The 16500-nt window shown below is 36.8% G+C and overlaps 1 protein-coding gene across 1 annotated transcript in view; it reads right to left on the bottom strand.

Moving 5' to 3' along the window:
- The window catches only part of ANK3 (ankyrin 3), a 354985-nt gene that overhangs the window by 186761 nt on the left and 151724 nt on the right, over positions 1-16500 (bottom strand). Inside the window, exon 9 of the mRNA XM_021712923.1 lies at positions 8004-8102. Within this exon, the coding sequence (XP_021568598.1) occupies positions 8004-8102 (99 nt within the window). The remainder of the gene's footprint in view (positions 1-8003; positions 8103-16500) is intronic.

Raw genomic sequence — 16500 nt, 5'->3', positions numbered from 1 at the left:
TGGGATTACAGGCTGAGCCACCGAGCCCAGCTCTACAATATGTATCTTTAACTGACTACAGTCTGAATAAAACTATATTATATTATATTACTATATAGTAATAATATAATTCATTATATTACTATATAGTAATAATATTAGTATTATATATTACATATTGAATTAATATACACCACTTCATATATGTTTAAACAATCGACTTTTAAAAAACCTAAAAGAAAAATAGCTCTTCTGTGAAAGGGGGCTTAAAAAAAAAAAAAAGACATCAACAATGTCAAAAATTAGGCTAAACATGTACTCAGCCTTTGCACAGTTAAAAGGTTCCCTTCCTGGAAACTGGCAACAGCACTTGCTGGCTAGGTTAAACTGTCTAACAGCTTTTTTTTCACTTCTGTGAACCACGCTTGCATTGCCTGAAAGGTACCTAGGCCTCCAGGAGGTTGCGGTTTAGCCCACTTGGAAAGTCCCAATGTGGTTTAGCCTTTCTTAAGCAAGCCCCTACAGCTAATCAGGGCCTCTTGCTGTGGGACTGTTATGTCCAGCAGGCAAGTGGCTGCCAGCCCAGCTCTTGGCTAATGAAAACCTCTCCTTTTTATAACTTGTACTTTTGGTGTTGCAGTCTGTGAATTAAGCGCTCGGTCCCCATTTCACTTCTTATCTTTACTTAGATTTACACTTCTTTCTCTCTTTTGAGTCAGAGTCTCACTCTGTTGCCCAGGCTGGAATGCAGTGGCTCACCACAATCCTGGGCTCAGGCAATCCTTCTGCCTTAGTCTCCCAAGTGGATGTGACTTCAGGGAAGCACCATCACTACTAGCTAATTTTTAGATTTCTTTTTTTAAGGTCTTGCTATATTGCTCAGGATGGTCTCAAACTCCTGGGCTCAGTTTCCTATCTTTTATTTTTAGCAGTTTTGGTATAATATGCCTCTGTATGGTTTTCTTTATATTTATCTTTTTGGGGGTATGCTAGGGGTATCTTTAATAAAGGGGATGCAGCTTATAATTAAATTTGGAAATAGATATAAACATATTTTATGCTTCATTCTATTTTTTCTTTGCTCTTGGACTCCAATGTATTGATTTAGTTGACTTTCAATTATTCTAGTTTGCTGACATGATGTATTTGATTTTTAATTTTTTTCATTCTGTGCTTCAGTATGGATGAATTCTATGACTTGTGTTCAGGTTCACCAATTTTTCTTTCTTTGTATTCAATCTGTTATTTACCCTATCCAGCAAGTTTTAAAAACATATTTCAGATATTATGTTTTTCATGTCTAAGATTTCCATGTGGTTCTTCTAGGTTTTTTAAAAATAGTTTTCTTATGTCACCTGAAATTACTCTTTTCTTCATCCTTTCTACCCATCTTTTCCTACAGATCAACATATTTATCACAGCTATTTAAAGTCTGCTAATTTCAACAGTTGAGCCATCTGTAGCTCTGCTGCTATTATCTGACTTTTCTCTTAACTATAGATAACATTTTCCAATTGACTGTTTATTAAAATTTTTAAATCATATACTGGATATTGTGATTGATAAGTGACAAAGAGTCTGAAACTTGTGGCAACTTAATTTGTGATTTTTATCAGTCAAAGGCTTAGTCCAATGCAAACCACTCCCTCTTATTACTTGAAACCAGAACTCTCATACATTTGACTAATAACAGAATATGTGGCCTCTACACATGACATCATCATAGTTTGTGTTTGTTTCTATCATATAACACTTTATGAATATTCCCTTTAGGAATATTTGAGAGAACTCTTGACTAGATGGTAGATAATGAATAATCTATTATAAAATATGACTTCAGAGGTGCTTTTTATATAGGTGCTTTTTTTATGAGGTGCTACATGTTTAAAACAATTCAAGTTAATATTCACAACTTAAAAAACAGCAATGGCATTTATTTTACCTTTCCTTTAAGAAAGAAGTGTAAGATGCTTATAGTTGATATTAATAGGGTACTTGTATGCCTAACTGATGTCAAGCTATTTAAAAGAAATTGGAATGTGAGAATTACCACATACATCAAGGAAAAATAGAAGGAAATGTTGATTACCTTCTGACCATTTGCACTTCAAATTACAAGGCAGTTAACTAAAATAATAACTGTCATGAGCCTGCTTTATAGGCTTTTCAGGAGAACCAGGCATATGACACTTACTTTTAGATCTCTAGTTTGGCAAGTGAAGTAAGATTTCCAATATAGTGTAAAATCATTAGTGGAGGAAGAAAAATAAAAAATGCTTCCTCCAGGTTTTTAGTGCTCTTTGCAACTCTAAAAAAAAATTCTTTCCTTCAAAGAGACTCATGTTTTAAAAACTAAGGGCATTGCATGATTCTTGTCCTTTTTCATCTAAATAAACAGTTTCAATTAACTTGTAATAATATTTGTGACATAAAAGTGAAAAAATCAATTTTTATGACACAAAGAAATATTTTCAAGTTAGTCTCGATTAATGTTGAAACTTAGAGTTGAAGGTTGGGCTCAGTGGCTTAGCCTGTAATCCCATCACTTAGGGAGGCCAAGGCAAGTGGATTGCCTGAGCCTGAGGGTTCAAGACCAGCCCTGATAACTTGGCGAGACCTCCTCTCTACAATAAGTAAAAAAAATTAGCCAGGTGTGGGAGTGCATGCCTGTAATTCCAGGCTACTTGAAAGGTTGAGGTGGAAGGATCGCCTAAGCACAGAAGGTCGATGCTGAGGTGGCCATGAGCATGCCACTGCACTCCAGTCTGGGCGATGGAGTGAGATTCCAACTCAAAAAAAAAAAAGAAACTTATAGTCGATATCCTTTTCTAGTTCATGAGGGTGATGATTAGGTTTTCACATGCATGTGTGAGTAGGCACATGACCTTTCTGACATAAAAAAAAGAAAAAAAGAACAACAGAAGAAACTCAGAGTTTTTTTGTTGTTGTTGTTTGGTTGGGTCTTTTTTGCATTATTTCAAATGTTCCCATCAACATGTTTATCTTAGAACTCTAAAGAGTACTGTCTTAGAATTTCCTTTTTGAGAGTGACTGTTTTTGGACTTTGAAATATTAACTTTTTTCTTAAAGGATTTATTTTTAACCAAGGCAATCACACTCCTCGAAACATAATACAAAGTAAATGTCAATATCAATATTTCTTGGTCCTTAGTATTTAATCTGAGAAACAGAACCAATTGCATTTCTGGGAAAGCACAGGCTAAAATGACAGAACATCCAAGTATCCTTGGACACCTTTCCAGATAGTAAGAACTGAGCAACTGATAAACTGTAGGTACTTTATAAGCCCTTCATCTCCTTGTGCATAAAGAACGCTTTATTCTTATAAATGAATTGGATGCTATTCACTTCATGGAGAAAAATTACATTACCACAGGATCTGTGTAATGTTACATGCATTAAGACCTTTTGGCAAATGTAATGTTAGAAGTGTATCTCATTTCAATATATCCAGCAAATATGTACTGAGCATCCAGTATGTGCCAGGAAGTGTGCTGAGTATGCTGAGTGCTATAGATACTAAGATGAATAAGTGCATCTTAGTGTCAAGGTGTAGCTTTGCATATAATGTTGTAGATTATAAGATTATATGAGGATGAGGCCAGTGATGCCTTGGTAGGGAGGTTAAAAGTTGGGAAGGGCATGATTAGAGTAGCATTCTGGGAATCTGTACTGTTATTATCAACTCTACCTGTAACTCCACATTTTCTTCAAGGACTGAATGCAAACACAGTTGCCTTTATTATTAGATGAAGAGGAATTGGTGAAAAGAGATAGATAACTCAAGACTTAAAATGGTTCTGATTTAGGGTCCATATTGAATCTCTGATTGGGCTGTGGCCTGATGCAAAGGAAAATTAAAATGACAAGAGATTGGCTGGGCTTGGTGGTTCAGCCTGTAATCCCAGCACTTTGGGAGGCCAAGGTGAGTGGATTGCCTGAGTCTAAAGGTTCAAGACCAGCCTAGGCAACTTGACAGGACTTTGTCTCTACAATAAATTAAAAAAAAATTAGCTATACACGATAGCATGTGCCTGTAGTTCCAGTTACTTGGAAGGCTGAGGCAGAAGGATCGCCGGAGCCCAGCAGGTTGATGCTGGGGTGACGTGAGTAAGACTCGTACTCAAAAAGAAAAAAAAAAAAAAGAAAAAAAGAAAATGACAAGAGTCTGTCCACTGCAAAGTATCTTGCTTCAACACATGCCAAACACTCATGCTATCTTTGAAGACAGCAAGAATTCAGTGGGAAGAAATAGCAGATCATTCTTAGCAAAGCATTTTAGTCTATAAAGAAACAAGGTCATTAAGATCTTGTTGAAAAAAATAAGCTTCATAGATCATTTAGAAATCACAATACTGCACAGACCAGGTTGGAAAATGTTCCTTCATAGGTGTTATATCTCAGTACATTTCCCAACATTATTACAGAGATACTCTGTATACTTAACACTTGGTTATGAACAGGAGCATGAGCTAACAAGCCAATTGACATTAATTAGTTAGCATTATGGGGCTGAGGAAATAGAAAGAGCTTTCTTGAAATGAGTTAAGTAGAAACTCGAAGGTTCTGAGATTCATCAGATTCTAGCTAACTTCCTCCAGGAAGATTCATGTATAGTCATTCTGACATTTACAGTGACAGATCATCCTTAAAGTTACAATATCCAGTGTCCTTCCAGCTAAGAGGTGAGAAAATCCAGAACAACTTTCTACCTGTACTGGGGAGAAAATTAAGACTCAAGAGGGTGAACTTTTCTCAGGTTGCAATTTTGCCACTTGCTAGTTACACTTAAGACTAGAGATCAGGCACAAGGGTAAAATTAAATTTAGTCTCATTCTGCTTTTCCAGCTGGTAAGATCTTGCTCAGATTCTACCTCAATTACCTTGAACACAATTCAAGGTTACTCCACTGAATGAAACAGCTCTATGAGTCTTCTTTTAAAATGAATCCTCTATTAGGTCAGCATTCATTCAAGGCATAGGACAACAGGGAAGAGGTCCTTCACAGTGCTGGTCTCTGAAGTGAGGTCCAGAGATGTTTTTCTGTTTCTAAAAATGGAGGATTGGTATGTACCTGGTTACATTTGTTGAATGCAAGCAAGGTAGCCACAATAGTAAGTACTTGGTAGGAAGCAGATGGGTAGGGAACAGTACCTATTTTCTCAAGGGCTATTGAATTGGGTAGTTGAAACTTGTATTGATGGCAAATCCTACTTTCTGTTTTTAGGCTTGCCCAAGTCTTCTTGACTTTTTAGCCAGTTCTCTCCCTTTCACCCACGCACCTGATCACTACTTCGTCATTTCAGCAAGACAGAAAAGGAGCTTTGATGAGAGACGAACACAAGATAGTTGACATATTTGGGGGATATGCTGTAGTTTTTTCCATTTCGTTTGCCAGGAATTGACACCCTTCCCCCAAGTCACTCCATGCAAGGCAGCCACAAAATAATCACAGGATTTTCTGTTGTCTGGTTTGCCAAGTCTTTCATTCACGCCTACAAGTAATCCACACGACATGTGAGAAAAGTAAACCCAAGTTGAAACTGAATGGAAGGTGGAAAGGAGTCTACATTTTTGTTGAAAATAACACAGCCCTTCAGGACAGTAAGGCAAAGTGACATGAAAACCCAGTTGCATACCAAATTTTGCCTGTGTACACTATTTCATATCTTTGATTCTTTTACCCAGAATAATTTTCCCTGTGACACCACATGCCCCCTAAAGATGGAGTGTGAACTTCCTACATCCTTCCATGGTAGCAATTACAGCACATAAGTGTTTGAAAAAGGACGCAAAATGACTGACAAGCAATTTTGCTGTTCTGGTGATTGATGACTATATCAAGAGAAGGAGAAAAAAGGTGATTACCAATCCACACATCAACTAAAACCTCAGCTGGATGTCCAGGCATTTTCTTCAAGCTTCTCCTCTCTGCTTGGCTCCATAACCCTCATTTCCCTTCATGAAGACTCCCCTCTCCTATTTACAAATGACTCTTTGCCTCAATATGATAATAAAGCAACATAAGCCACATGTCTCTACTGTATGTTCCTCATAACCGCTTTAAATAGTCTGCACTTAGCAGAAGACCCCTGTCACTTACAGCAATGCTTCTGGTGCACTTTACATACTGATAATTGCTTCTTATTGGCACAACGGAAAGTCAATTCAATAAGACCTCTGTTCATTTACCTCCCCAGTCAGACAGTCCTTTAGGGACCAAACTACATCTTCCTTCACTTTTCCGCTCTAGAAAGTTTGTTTCTTTTAAGGTACACACATCATTTTCAGATTCAATAGTCATCAAGAAGTCTGGGTCTCCTGCCTGATACCTATGGCTGAGTTGTTTTAGGGTAGAGCACAGAAGACAAACCAGCCCATCTGTTTTACAAAGGCCAGGAAAGTGTTGTCATGCTTGTTTGCCTGCTATGTGTGGCCCGCAGCAGACTCTTCACAATCATTTATGGGTTGAGTGAATAAACGCAATGAACAAAAAATGAAGGAGTAAACCAAAGCAATACAGAAATTATGTTGCAGTTACAAGGCCAGTTTTAGGATCCTGAAGATCAGAATTCTTGGAAGACAGAAGCACAGGATTGCAAAAATTACAATTATAAGACAGGAAAATTACCAAAAACCCTTGGATAGGTGTATGTTTATGGTGAGACCACCTTTGTATTAGACTGCCTCTTGCACATGAAATGTTAAAAAAAGAACACCTTTGGCTGGAAGCTTAATACTAATTGGGGTTCTGAGATTTACTAACAGTAGCTAGGACTTATTTCTGGCCTACTTTATATAAGCACAGTTTATAAATATTATTTTGATCAACAACCCTACAAGGTAGCCATTAATTTTCTTTATTTCCAGGTAGGGAAATTATAAGCAGAAAGATTAAATAGCCAACCTAAGTCAACTAGCTAAGCTCAGAATCTGGATTCAAACCAGATTCGAAATCGCAGTTCTTTTTCCTACCCACAATGCATCACACCAAATAAGCAACATGTTATAAACATCTAGGTGAGCCAGATTTGTGGGTTTTAAAATTTTTTTTAATTAAAAAAAAATTAATTTTGGTAAAATTCACCATTTGTTAAGTATATACTTCAGTGGTGCTAACTATATTCACACTATTATATAACAGATCTCTAGAACTTTTTTCATCTTATAAAACTGAAACTTTATACCCTACCCCCGGTCCCTGGCAACCACCATGCTTTCTGATTTTAAAATTTTTCACTACTCCAGATATCTCATATAAGTGGAATCATACAGTACTTGTCCTACTGTGACTGGCTTATTTCACTCAGAATAATGTCTTCAAGGTTCATCTATATAATAGTATGTGACAAAATTTCCTTCTTTTTAAAGGCCAAATAATATTCCACTGCATGTATATACCACATTTTAAAATTCACTCATCTGTCAATGGACATTTGGGTCACTTCCACCTCGTGGCTCTTGTGAATACTGCTGCTGTGAACATGGGTATGCAAATATTTTGAATTGCTGCTTTCAATTCTTTTGGACATATACCCAGAAGTAAGATTACTGGATCATATGGTAGCTCTATTTTTACTTTCTTCAGGAACCTTCACACTGTTTTTCATAGCAGCCACATCATTTACATTCCTAACAGCAGTGCTCAGGGTAGACAGATTTGTTTTTAAATAAAATAACTGTCAATTTTAGTATCAAACTGACTGAATAGCTCAACTTGCAATGTCAAGTAGTAATTCTTGAAAATGTACCCGATGACAAATCTAGACCTTAGAACTTGTTTTTGTATTTAAAGTCTGACACTATTTGACCAAATGTTTACGTTTATAAAAAATAAATGGTCATCCTGTTTCCTTGAGGCATGATTGTAGCAGCCATTTTCCAAGAGACTACAATGAGTGGAACAAAAATAACACCAGTGTTGAAGCAATGCAAAGGTATTATGAAAAGTATTCCCACTCCTGAAAATAAACATACGCGTGTACATAAGTTGGACTCCTTACCCTGGTTTTGGCATCGATTTTAGCTCCTCGGTCAAGCAACAGTTTTACCATATTTGCATTTCCTCTTTTTGATGCCACATGTAACGGAGTGATGTCATTCTGTGGAAGAATAGGAAAAAAAGAAGTACAGAATTGGTATTCTCGGTTTAACCAAAACACTGCTTCTTAAACTTCCCCCAACGTATCCCAATTTTTTTCTTCTTTTTTAACATCCTTTATGAACAGTATGCTTCCCAACATTTCTGACAGGAATTTTCTTCAGAAGGAGACTCAAAAAAGGATCAATTTTAAGGAAGACAGACTGTGAGGCAGAGTCACAGTTAATTTATTTCAATAATCTGTAGCGACTGATGGACAAGATAACGAGTTTAGGGGGGTTTTTTTGGCTCAAAAATCCTGCATTTTTAAATCAATGTATTTTTCTTCAAATATGGGTAATACACGTTGGCTAGTGAGTGTGGCTGGCTAACAAGTGGCTGATTAAGTCAATCCAGACTGAGTTAAACAAGTGTCATGTGACTCAGAGCCTTCCTCAGGGTTCAGTGGAAGCATCAGGTTGTCAAGGAGAAACAACAGGAACTCAAGTTGAGGAATCTGTTAGTTTCATATAGAGTCACATGACATCCTCTGCCTTGGTGCTTAAATGTATTTACAGACATTTGTTAGCAATCTCACAGGAGACTATGATTTTTGTTTTAAAATTACACAAAGAACAGTCAGACTTAGGGCCATCTGAAATTCCAGATTTGTTCTCCTTGATTTCAATGACAGGCTACCATAGTTATTCTTGTCAAGTATGTTACAGGTGCTATGATTGTTTCCAGACTGTCAAGGAAATGTATGCATGTATTGAAAAAAAATTCTCTATTTTGGTTTCTTGTTTCCTGTTTTGTTTTTTTTTTCCTTTTAAAATTTACTTTGTTTTTTAAAGAGACAGGATCTCACTATATTGCCCAGGCTGGTCTCAAACTCCTGAGTTAAAGCAATCCTCCTGCCTCAGCCTTCCAAGTAGCTGGTACCATAGGCACACATGACCATGCCTGGTTTGGTTTTTTATTCTCATGTGGCAGCAATATGTGTTTAAGGGCTGTTGTTTACGAAGAATCAATTATATCATAAATGAATTAGGCTCTCAGGGATTATGTATTTACAGCTTGATAACAGATAAAATATAGTAGCTACCAAATATGAATCACTTTCTGCAAATCAGGGACTGTGATAAACTCTTTACTATCTCATTTAATTCTCATTATCCTCATAATGCCATATATAATCTGAATTACAATCCTTATTTTACAGATGCAGAAACAGTTGACAAAACCAGAATTCAGCTTTTCAATACTTAAACTCTTAAACACGTAATAAAAAAACACTTTACAATGAAAAATTCCAATGTACACAAAGTTTGAGAGAAAAGCATAATGAACTGCAGGTCCTTCCCACTCTGGTTCAATAAATATCAACATTTTGCCAGTATCATTTCCTCTATACACCCTAGTAGTTTTTTCTTCCTTCCTTTCTTTTTTTTTTCTTACTGAGGGAGCTTAAGAAGAGAAGAAAAGAGGAGAAGGTCAGGCCCAAGTATCATATTATTTCACCTATAAACGCTGCAATTTAATTATCTCTAACAGATAAGGATACTTCCAAAAAATGACAATACCACTATCACAACTAAAAAAATAAAAAGAATTTATTCTTAGCACCTAAGACCCCATCCATGTTTAAGTCCCTCCCTTATCTCCAACTATCTCTGTTAGTCTGTTCAAATTAGAGAGTTCACATATTGCATTAGGTAGAAAGTTCCCTTAAGTCTCTTTTAATCTCCACATATCCCCTACCCAATTTTCTCCCCTCCCCCCAAACAGCATGTCCATTTATTTATTGAAGAAACTGGGGAATTGATTGTGTAGACTTTTCCACAATCTAGATTTGACTGATTGCATCCTCAAGGGGCACTGTTTAACACGTCCTCCCCGCAACCTGTATTTTCTGTACATTTTTCTAGTTCAATGCTTTTAACATCTGTACATTCTCCCACAAATGGAGAGATTGTGCATTCTCTTTATTTCATTATTCTTAGGTGCTAAAATATAAGTGTTAAATGAAAGAAGAAAGAGACCCAAGCAGAACAAATTTGTTTCAGTAATGCTGGTGAGGAGTAAACAAGACTAATATCACTGCTGTCGATAACAATAGGCAAACTTTTTCTACAAAGGGCCAGGTGGCAAATATCCACTCAGCTCTGACACTGTGGAACAAAAGCAGCCACAGGCACACACAACGCATAAAGATTGGAATGGCTGTGATCCAGTAAAACTTTATTTACAAAAACAGGCAGTGGTCTGGATTTGGGCTATGGGCAGTGGTTTGCTGACCCCTCCCTGCTCTAGACCTACCAACCTATGGTTGAAGGTTTCAACTGCATCCAACAAGTTACAAAAAAGGAGATAAAACTAAATTCTGTGTGTTGTGTATGCTGTGGAGTTCTTTAACGTGGACTATTTGGACTAAACTGGCAGAAGGAAATAACTTTATGATGACACAGATCAACAGGAGAGCTCACTGAGCCCCAAGTGGGATGTGTCATAAAGACCTCCTCACTTCCCAGTGTGAATAAGGGCTTGCACGCTACTTTCCTTTAAAAATGTGCCCTCACTCGTTGAGAAAGACTCAATTAACCTTTGTCACAAACAGGTTAATTTTAGTGAGAGGAAGAAATGTGTTTCTAATTTTGCTCTCTTCCATATTCATGCACTCTCTCATACTGTAGATGTGTAGATGTCAAGGAAGCGCCTAGAATTTCTAACTCTCACATTTTTCTGCACCTCGCTGACTCTTCCTAGATAAATATTTTATATTTCTGTGCACTTAGTGTTGTAAAGGGCTTACACTTCTGTAACTTCACTTTGCCCTCACAACAATCCAGTGAAACAGGGTGAACATCATTAACTGTATTTGATACAGAAAGTGAGGCATAGAACCGGTAACTTGCAGATTAAGAAATAGTTAATTAGAGAAAGAACTGGAATCAGAATTCAGGTTTCTAGACCCTTAGGCGGTGGTATTTTCAGGCAGGGATCAGACTGCCTCTGTTTAATGACTATTGCTTCTCGCCTCTGTTGACTATAGCTTTCAACTAAAATGCAAAATTTTTTTCATTTCTGAATCACTAAGTGACTGCTCCTGTCAACTAGAACAACTCAAAACAAAGTTGAGTGGTCCTGAGTTGAGTGAACTACTTATATTTTTATTCCTCAGTTATTCAATAAAAATGCATTATGCCCTACTATGCACAAGCCTGGGTACTGCACTTCCACTGCATACGTGAGCAACAGAATTATGGAATGCCAACATATCAAAAGAGCCCAATGATGTTAGAGACAAGAAGCCTTATGTAAGAGAACCTTTATTTGTTGCTGGTGAAATGTAAATTTGTATATGCTCCCTAAGATGCAATCTGGTAGTTTATATGATGAGCCCTCAAATCTGTAACCACAAATACAGGGCAGAATTTGGCTGTGGTGGAAGAAAGGGCAGGCATATAAAGAAAGACCTAGCCTGCAGGTCAGTTACACTCCTCTGTGACACAGGTGTGTGCAGAAAATTGAGGGTAGAGAACTAACACTAAGCAAAATTCTCTGACACCCCAGCCCCTACCCTAGGCAGAAGGCAATGGCAGCCCTCCTCTAAAGGAAATTGAAGCCTGATACAAAACGTAAATTTAGCTCAACTCCTGACTAAACTTGGCTCCACCTCTCACATTTACAGCAAAGAAGAGAAAGTGTGCTCATTTCCAGACAAAACTCTATTTAACTCAGTCTTTTCTGTTCTACACACAATATCTAGCCTTCTGTCTAGTGGGAACAGGCAAGCAGCATGCATGGAAAATAGATATTTTCAGCAAAGATATGGAGTTCCTGGGAAAGAGTCAAATGGAAACACTTGGTAAGAAAAACCACAATATCACAAGTGGTTATATATGTGGTTATATGAGTGCAATCCTTTGTTGGGCTCATTGGTAGACTTCACACAGCTGAGGAAAGATTCATTGAACTTAAAGATACGTCAATATAAATTATCTAAAAACATGAAGAAAAAGAGGTGGAAAAGAAAGTACAGAGCATTTACGAGCTATGAGACAATATAAAACAACTAACTAGAGTTGCATGAGCAGGGAAATGATAGGGCAGATGAAATATTTGAAGAGATAACAGTCCAGAATTTTCTCAAAATAATGAAAGACATAAAAACCACAAATCCAGGAAGCTTAAGGGACACCAAGCAAGATGAACAATAAACAGACTCAACTAAACATAACAGTTGAATTGCTGAAAACGACAGATAAAGAAAAAATCTTGACGATAGAGGGAAAAAAAGACACATTTCATATGGAGAGTAAAGATAATAAATGTAGTAGACGATTCATCAGAAATTATACAATCCAAAAAACAAAGTGACATCTTAAAGTACAAGGCAAACACCTGTCAAGTGAGAATTCTATACCCAGCAAACATGAGTTTAAAAATCAAGGAGAAATACAGACTTTTTAAGATAACAAAAGCTCAGAGAATTCATTACAAGCAGATCTGCAAAACATGTTAAAGGAAGTTCTTTGACAGCAGGAATATGAGTATAATACCAAACAGAAACTCAGATCTATACAAAGAAATGATGGGCTTTGGAAGTGGCAAAAATGAAGGTAAGTAGGAGATAATTTATGTTCCAAATTAAAAACAATAATAAATTGTGAGGTTTATGATATTTGCAAAGGTAAAATGCATAACAACAGCCACACATTGCTGGGAGGGAGGAATTGGAGTTAGACTGTTGTCAGGCTCTTATAATATATGTAAAGTGATATTATATTTGAAGGTAGGGCACAGTAAGTTAATGACATGAAAAATATGATATGTTGTCAAATAAAACAAGATATAAAACAGTATGAAAAATATGATCACATTTTTATATATGTGTGTGTATATATATATGCATTATAAAAAGGCTATGGAAATATTGTCTCAATTAACATTTTCTCTCAATGGTGAGATTATAAATGACTTTTTGCTTCTTCATGCTGTTCTAAAAAATTCCTACCATGTACATTTGGTACTTTGTACAGTGAAAAAAAAAAAGGCTAGCTGGGCTCGGTGGCTCAGCCCATAATCCCAGCGCTTTGGGAGGCTGAGGTGAGTGGACTGCCTGAGCCCGCGGGTTCGAGACCCGCCTGGGCAACTTGGTGAGACCCCCATCTCTACAATAAGTCAAAAATTAGCCGGGCGTGGTAGTGCGCGTGCCTGTAGTTCCAGCTACTTGGAAGCCTGAGGCAGAAGGATCGCCGGAGCCCAGCAGGTTAAGACTGACAGAGTGAGACTCCAACTCAAAAAAAAAACGACAAAAAAGGCTGTAGTTTAATATTTCCTAATTTGCAGCTCACCACCAGCATTTCTGTCTCAGTTTCTACCATTTGCATTCTGTACTCTGACAGCCACAAGAAGGGTCTGACTTACTCATTAATGTCCTTAATATGTGAACTTTGAAGGAAGCTGCTAGGTCTGGGGATAACTCTGTACCTAAAGAAATATTCCTAATTGTTTCCCATTGATGTGGAAAATGAAATATGGCTAGAGTTAGAGATCTACATGCTCTTTCTGAGACAAAGGCTGAATTAAAATTTAGATTAAAACAAATTCAACCCAGAGTTCTGAATCTGATCTGAATTTAGTATAAAACAAAGTAGGAATTACTCTAATTTTATATAAATTAGTTTCTTAATAAAACTTTTTCTTGTACCAAAGACATTTTTTCTTGTACATTTAAAATGTTACAGAATACATTAGTATTTGGAAAGTTTTTGTTTTTAACTGACAAAGACCTATGAGTTTATCTAATCCTTCATTTTAGAGATAAGGAAGAAACCAAGGAGGTTAAGTGATTTACTTGGAGTCACAAAACGTGGAGCTTGGAGCTTGGCCAAGACTCCAGGTTTCCTAATTCTCAGGTATCAACCTTCCATTTCACTAAACTCTTTGTGCTTATTTAAAAACCACTATTTCTAATGCCAGCACAATAACATCTTATTTAACTTAACTTTTTTCATTCAATTATTCAATGTCATATTTATTCACTCTAAAATACTTAAGTATACATATGATTAACCAATGCCTTCTTTTCTCCAGTATTTACTTCTCCTAGATCCTTTCTGAGAGATGGTGGATAAAGACAAAAAAAGCAATCACATATATAAATAGATAGATTTTACAAACAACAATGAAGGGAATTGGGTATAACATATTTATGTAAAGCAGTAACAACATTTGGACAAATAATCAGAATTTTGACTGAACAAAATTACAGTACACAGCAAGTTTAATTCTCTCAAATTTCTTGGTCAATAAACTAATTAAGCACTTAACATGACAGTATGGTTCATTGCTGTGTCTCCCAAAGTGTGGATTTGAGTTCTCATGTATAGTATGATTTCTAACCCTTTTTTCTTTTGTAGTTTATTCATTTTATTTTATGCTAAACACCTTCCATCTTGATTTTCAGATTAGGTTTTTCATTTATAACTTATTTTCCTTGAAGGCATCAACCACTGAAGTTGGGAGTAAAATTCCAATTTAGAATAAGATTGCCTTTTGCTTTTAGAAAAAAAAAAAGCAAGTCACCTAAAACAAGCTAAGATCTCTCAGGATCTGTACAAATTGAATATATTCCTTTATAATTTCATCATACTCTTCTATAGTACTATACAGTATTGTATAATGCTATATTATAGCATATGATATTATATTTTAGATTGATTACTATTTGGAGTAAGATTGTCTAACTTCAAAAATAAAGATGAATTTTTACAGTACTTCCTAAACTATAAAACAGGCTTAGAAGTGTACAGAAGATTTAAATTTGAGTTGTGGGGGTTGGGGAAAGAAATTATCTTCTGGTTATAACATTATTTCAACCCCATTCTTAGTGTGAATCTAGTGGAAAGCACATTTCACTGGGAATGCAAATACCAGGCCAATTCTCATTCTTCACACCTACTTTCCTAATAGATGGTACTGGGAATGTGCCTTATCTTTAACACACTTATTTTTCTCATCTGTACAATGGACACAATATTTCTGCTGTCTCCACAGGTAGGCTCTGTCAAAAGGAAATAGGAGATGCTCACATCAAAAGGAAGAAGGCAATTCATAGGTATTCCATATCTCTTGTCTAATTTAATCTATACAACAACCCTAGAAAGAGGTTCTAGCAAATGTTTTTCTTTATTTTGCAGATGAGGAAACTGGAAAATAAAGAGACTTCCCCCTCCCATCCAAATCACTTGCCAAAGGTTACAAAGCTGCTACAGTTTGACCCAAGTTCATGCATCCCTCACTAGACCAGATCATGCTGTTCCCCCTGCTTCTTGGTAGTACCCGCATAGAACCAATTCTTATGAACTCTGAAAACATTATTTTAAGTGAAAGAAGCCAATCACAAAAGGTTTCCCATTGTATGATCCCATTTATAAGAAGTGCCTAGAATAGGCAAAGCCATAGTCACAGAAAGCAGATTCATAGTAAACAGGGGCTAACGAGGCAGAGGAATGAAAAACTGCCTAATAGTATGAGAGGTCTTTTTTGGGAATGATAAAAATGTTCTAGAATTAGAAACTGGTGGTGATTGCACATCTTTGTGAATATACTTTTAAAAATCACATAATTGTACACTTTAAAATAGTGAATTTTAGCCAGGCTTGGTGGCTCAGTCTGTAATCCCGCACCTTTGGGAGGCTGAGGTGAGTGGATTGCCTGAGCCAGCAGGTTCGAGACCCGCCTGGGCAGCGAGACCTCATCTCTACAATAAATCAAAAAATCAGCTGGGCGTGGTAGCGCATGCCTGTAATTCCGGCTACTTGGAAGGCTGAGGCGGAAGGATCGCCGGAGCCCAGCAGGTTGAGGCTGCGCTGGCTGGGAGCGGCCACTGCACTCCTGTCTGGGCGACAGAGTGAGACTCCAACTCAAAAAAATAAAATAAAATAAAATAGTGAATTTCATGGTATGTCAATTATATATCAATAAAACCATTATAAAAATAGGCTATTAGAGATGAATTTCTGGAAACCTAAGAGTACGCCATGAGAGAAAGACTACATTGCAGCAGGGAGGTACAATGGTTAAGGACTAGATTGCTTAGCTTTAAATTCCAGGCCTGCCCTATACTAGCTACGTAACCTTAGGCAAGTTTATTTAAATCCTCTGTATCACAGATTTCTTATCTGCAAAATAGGGTAATAATAGCACCCGTATCATAGATGCTATAGCCTATGTCCCCTGAATTTCATGTGCTGGAAATTTAATCCCCAAATTCCTTTGTTAATGGCATTTGCAGGTGGGACCTTTGGGAGGTAACTAGGATTAGATAAGGTCATTGGAATAGGGCCTCCATGATGAGGCTGGAGGCTTTATAAGATGGGGAAGAAACATCTAAGCTGGCATGTTCTTGCCCT

This window comes from Carlito syrichta, unplaced genomic scaffold (assembly GCF_000164805.1).
Source record: "Carlito syrichta isolate Samal-C Ts95f unplaced genomic scaffold, Tarsius_syrichta-2.0.1 Scaffold303726, whole genome shotgun sequence".
Lineage (NCBI taxonomy): Eukaryota > Metazoa > Chordata > Mammalia > Primates > Tarsiidae > Carlito > Carlito syrichta.
The sequence above is the reverse complement of the archived record's forward strand: the minus strand, read 5'-3'. Positions and strand labels throughout refer to the sequence as shown.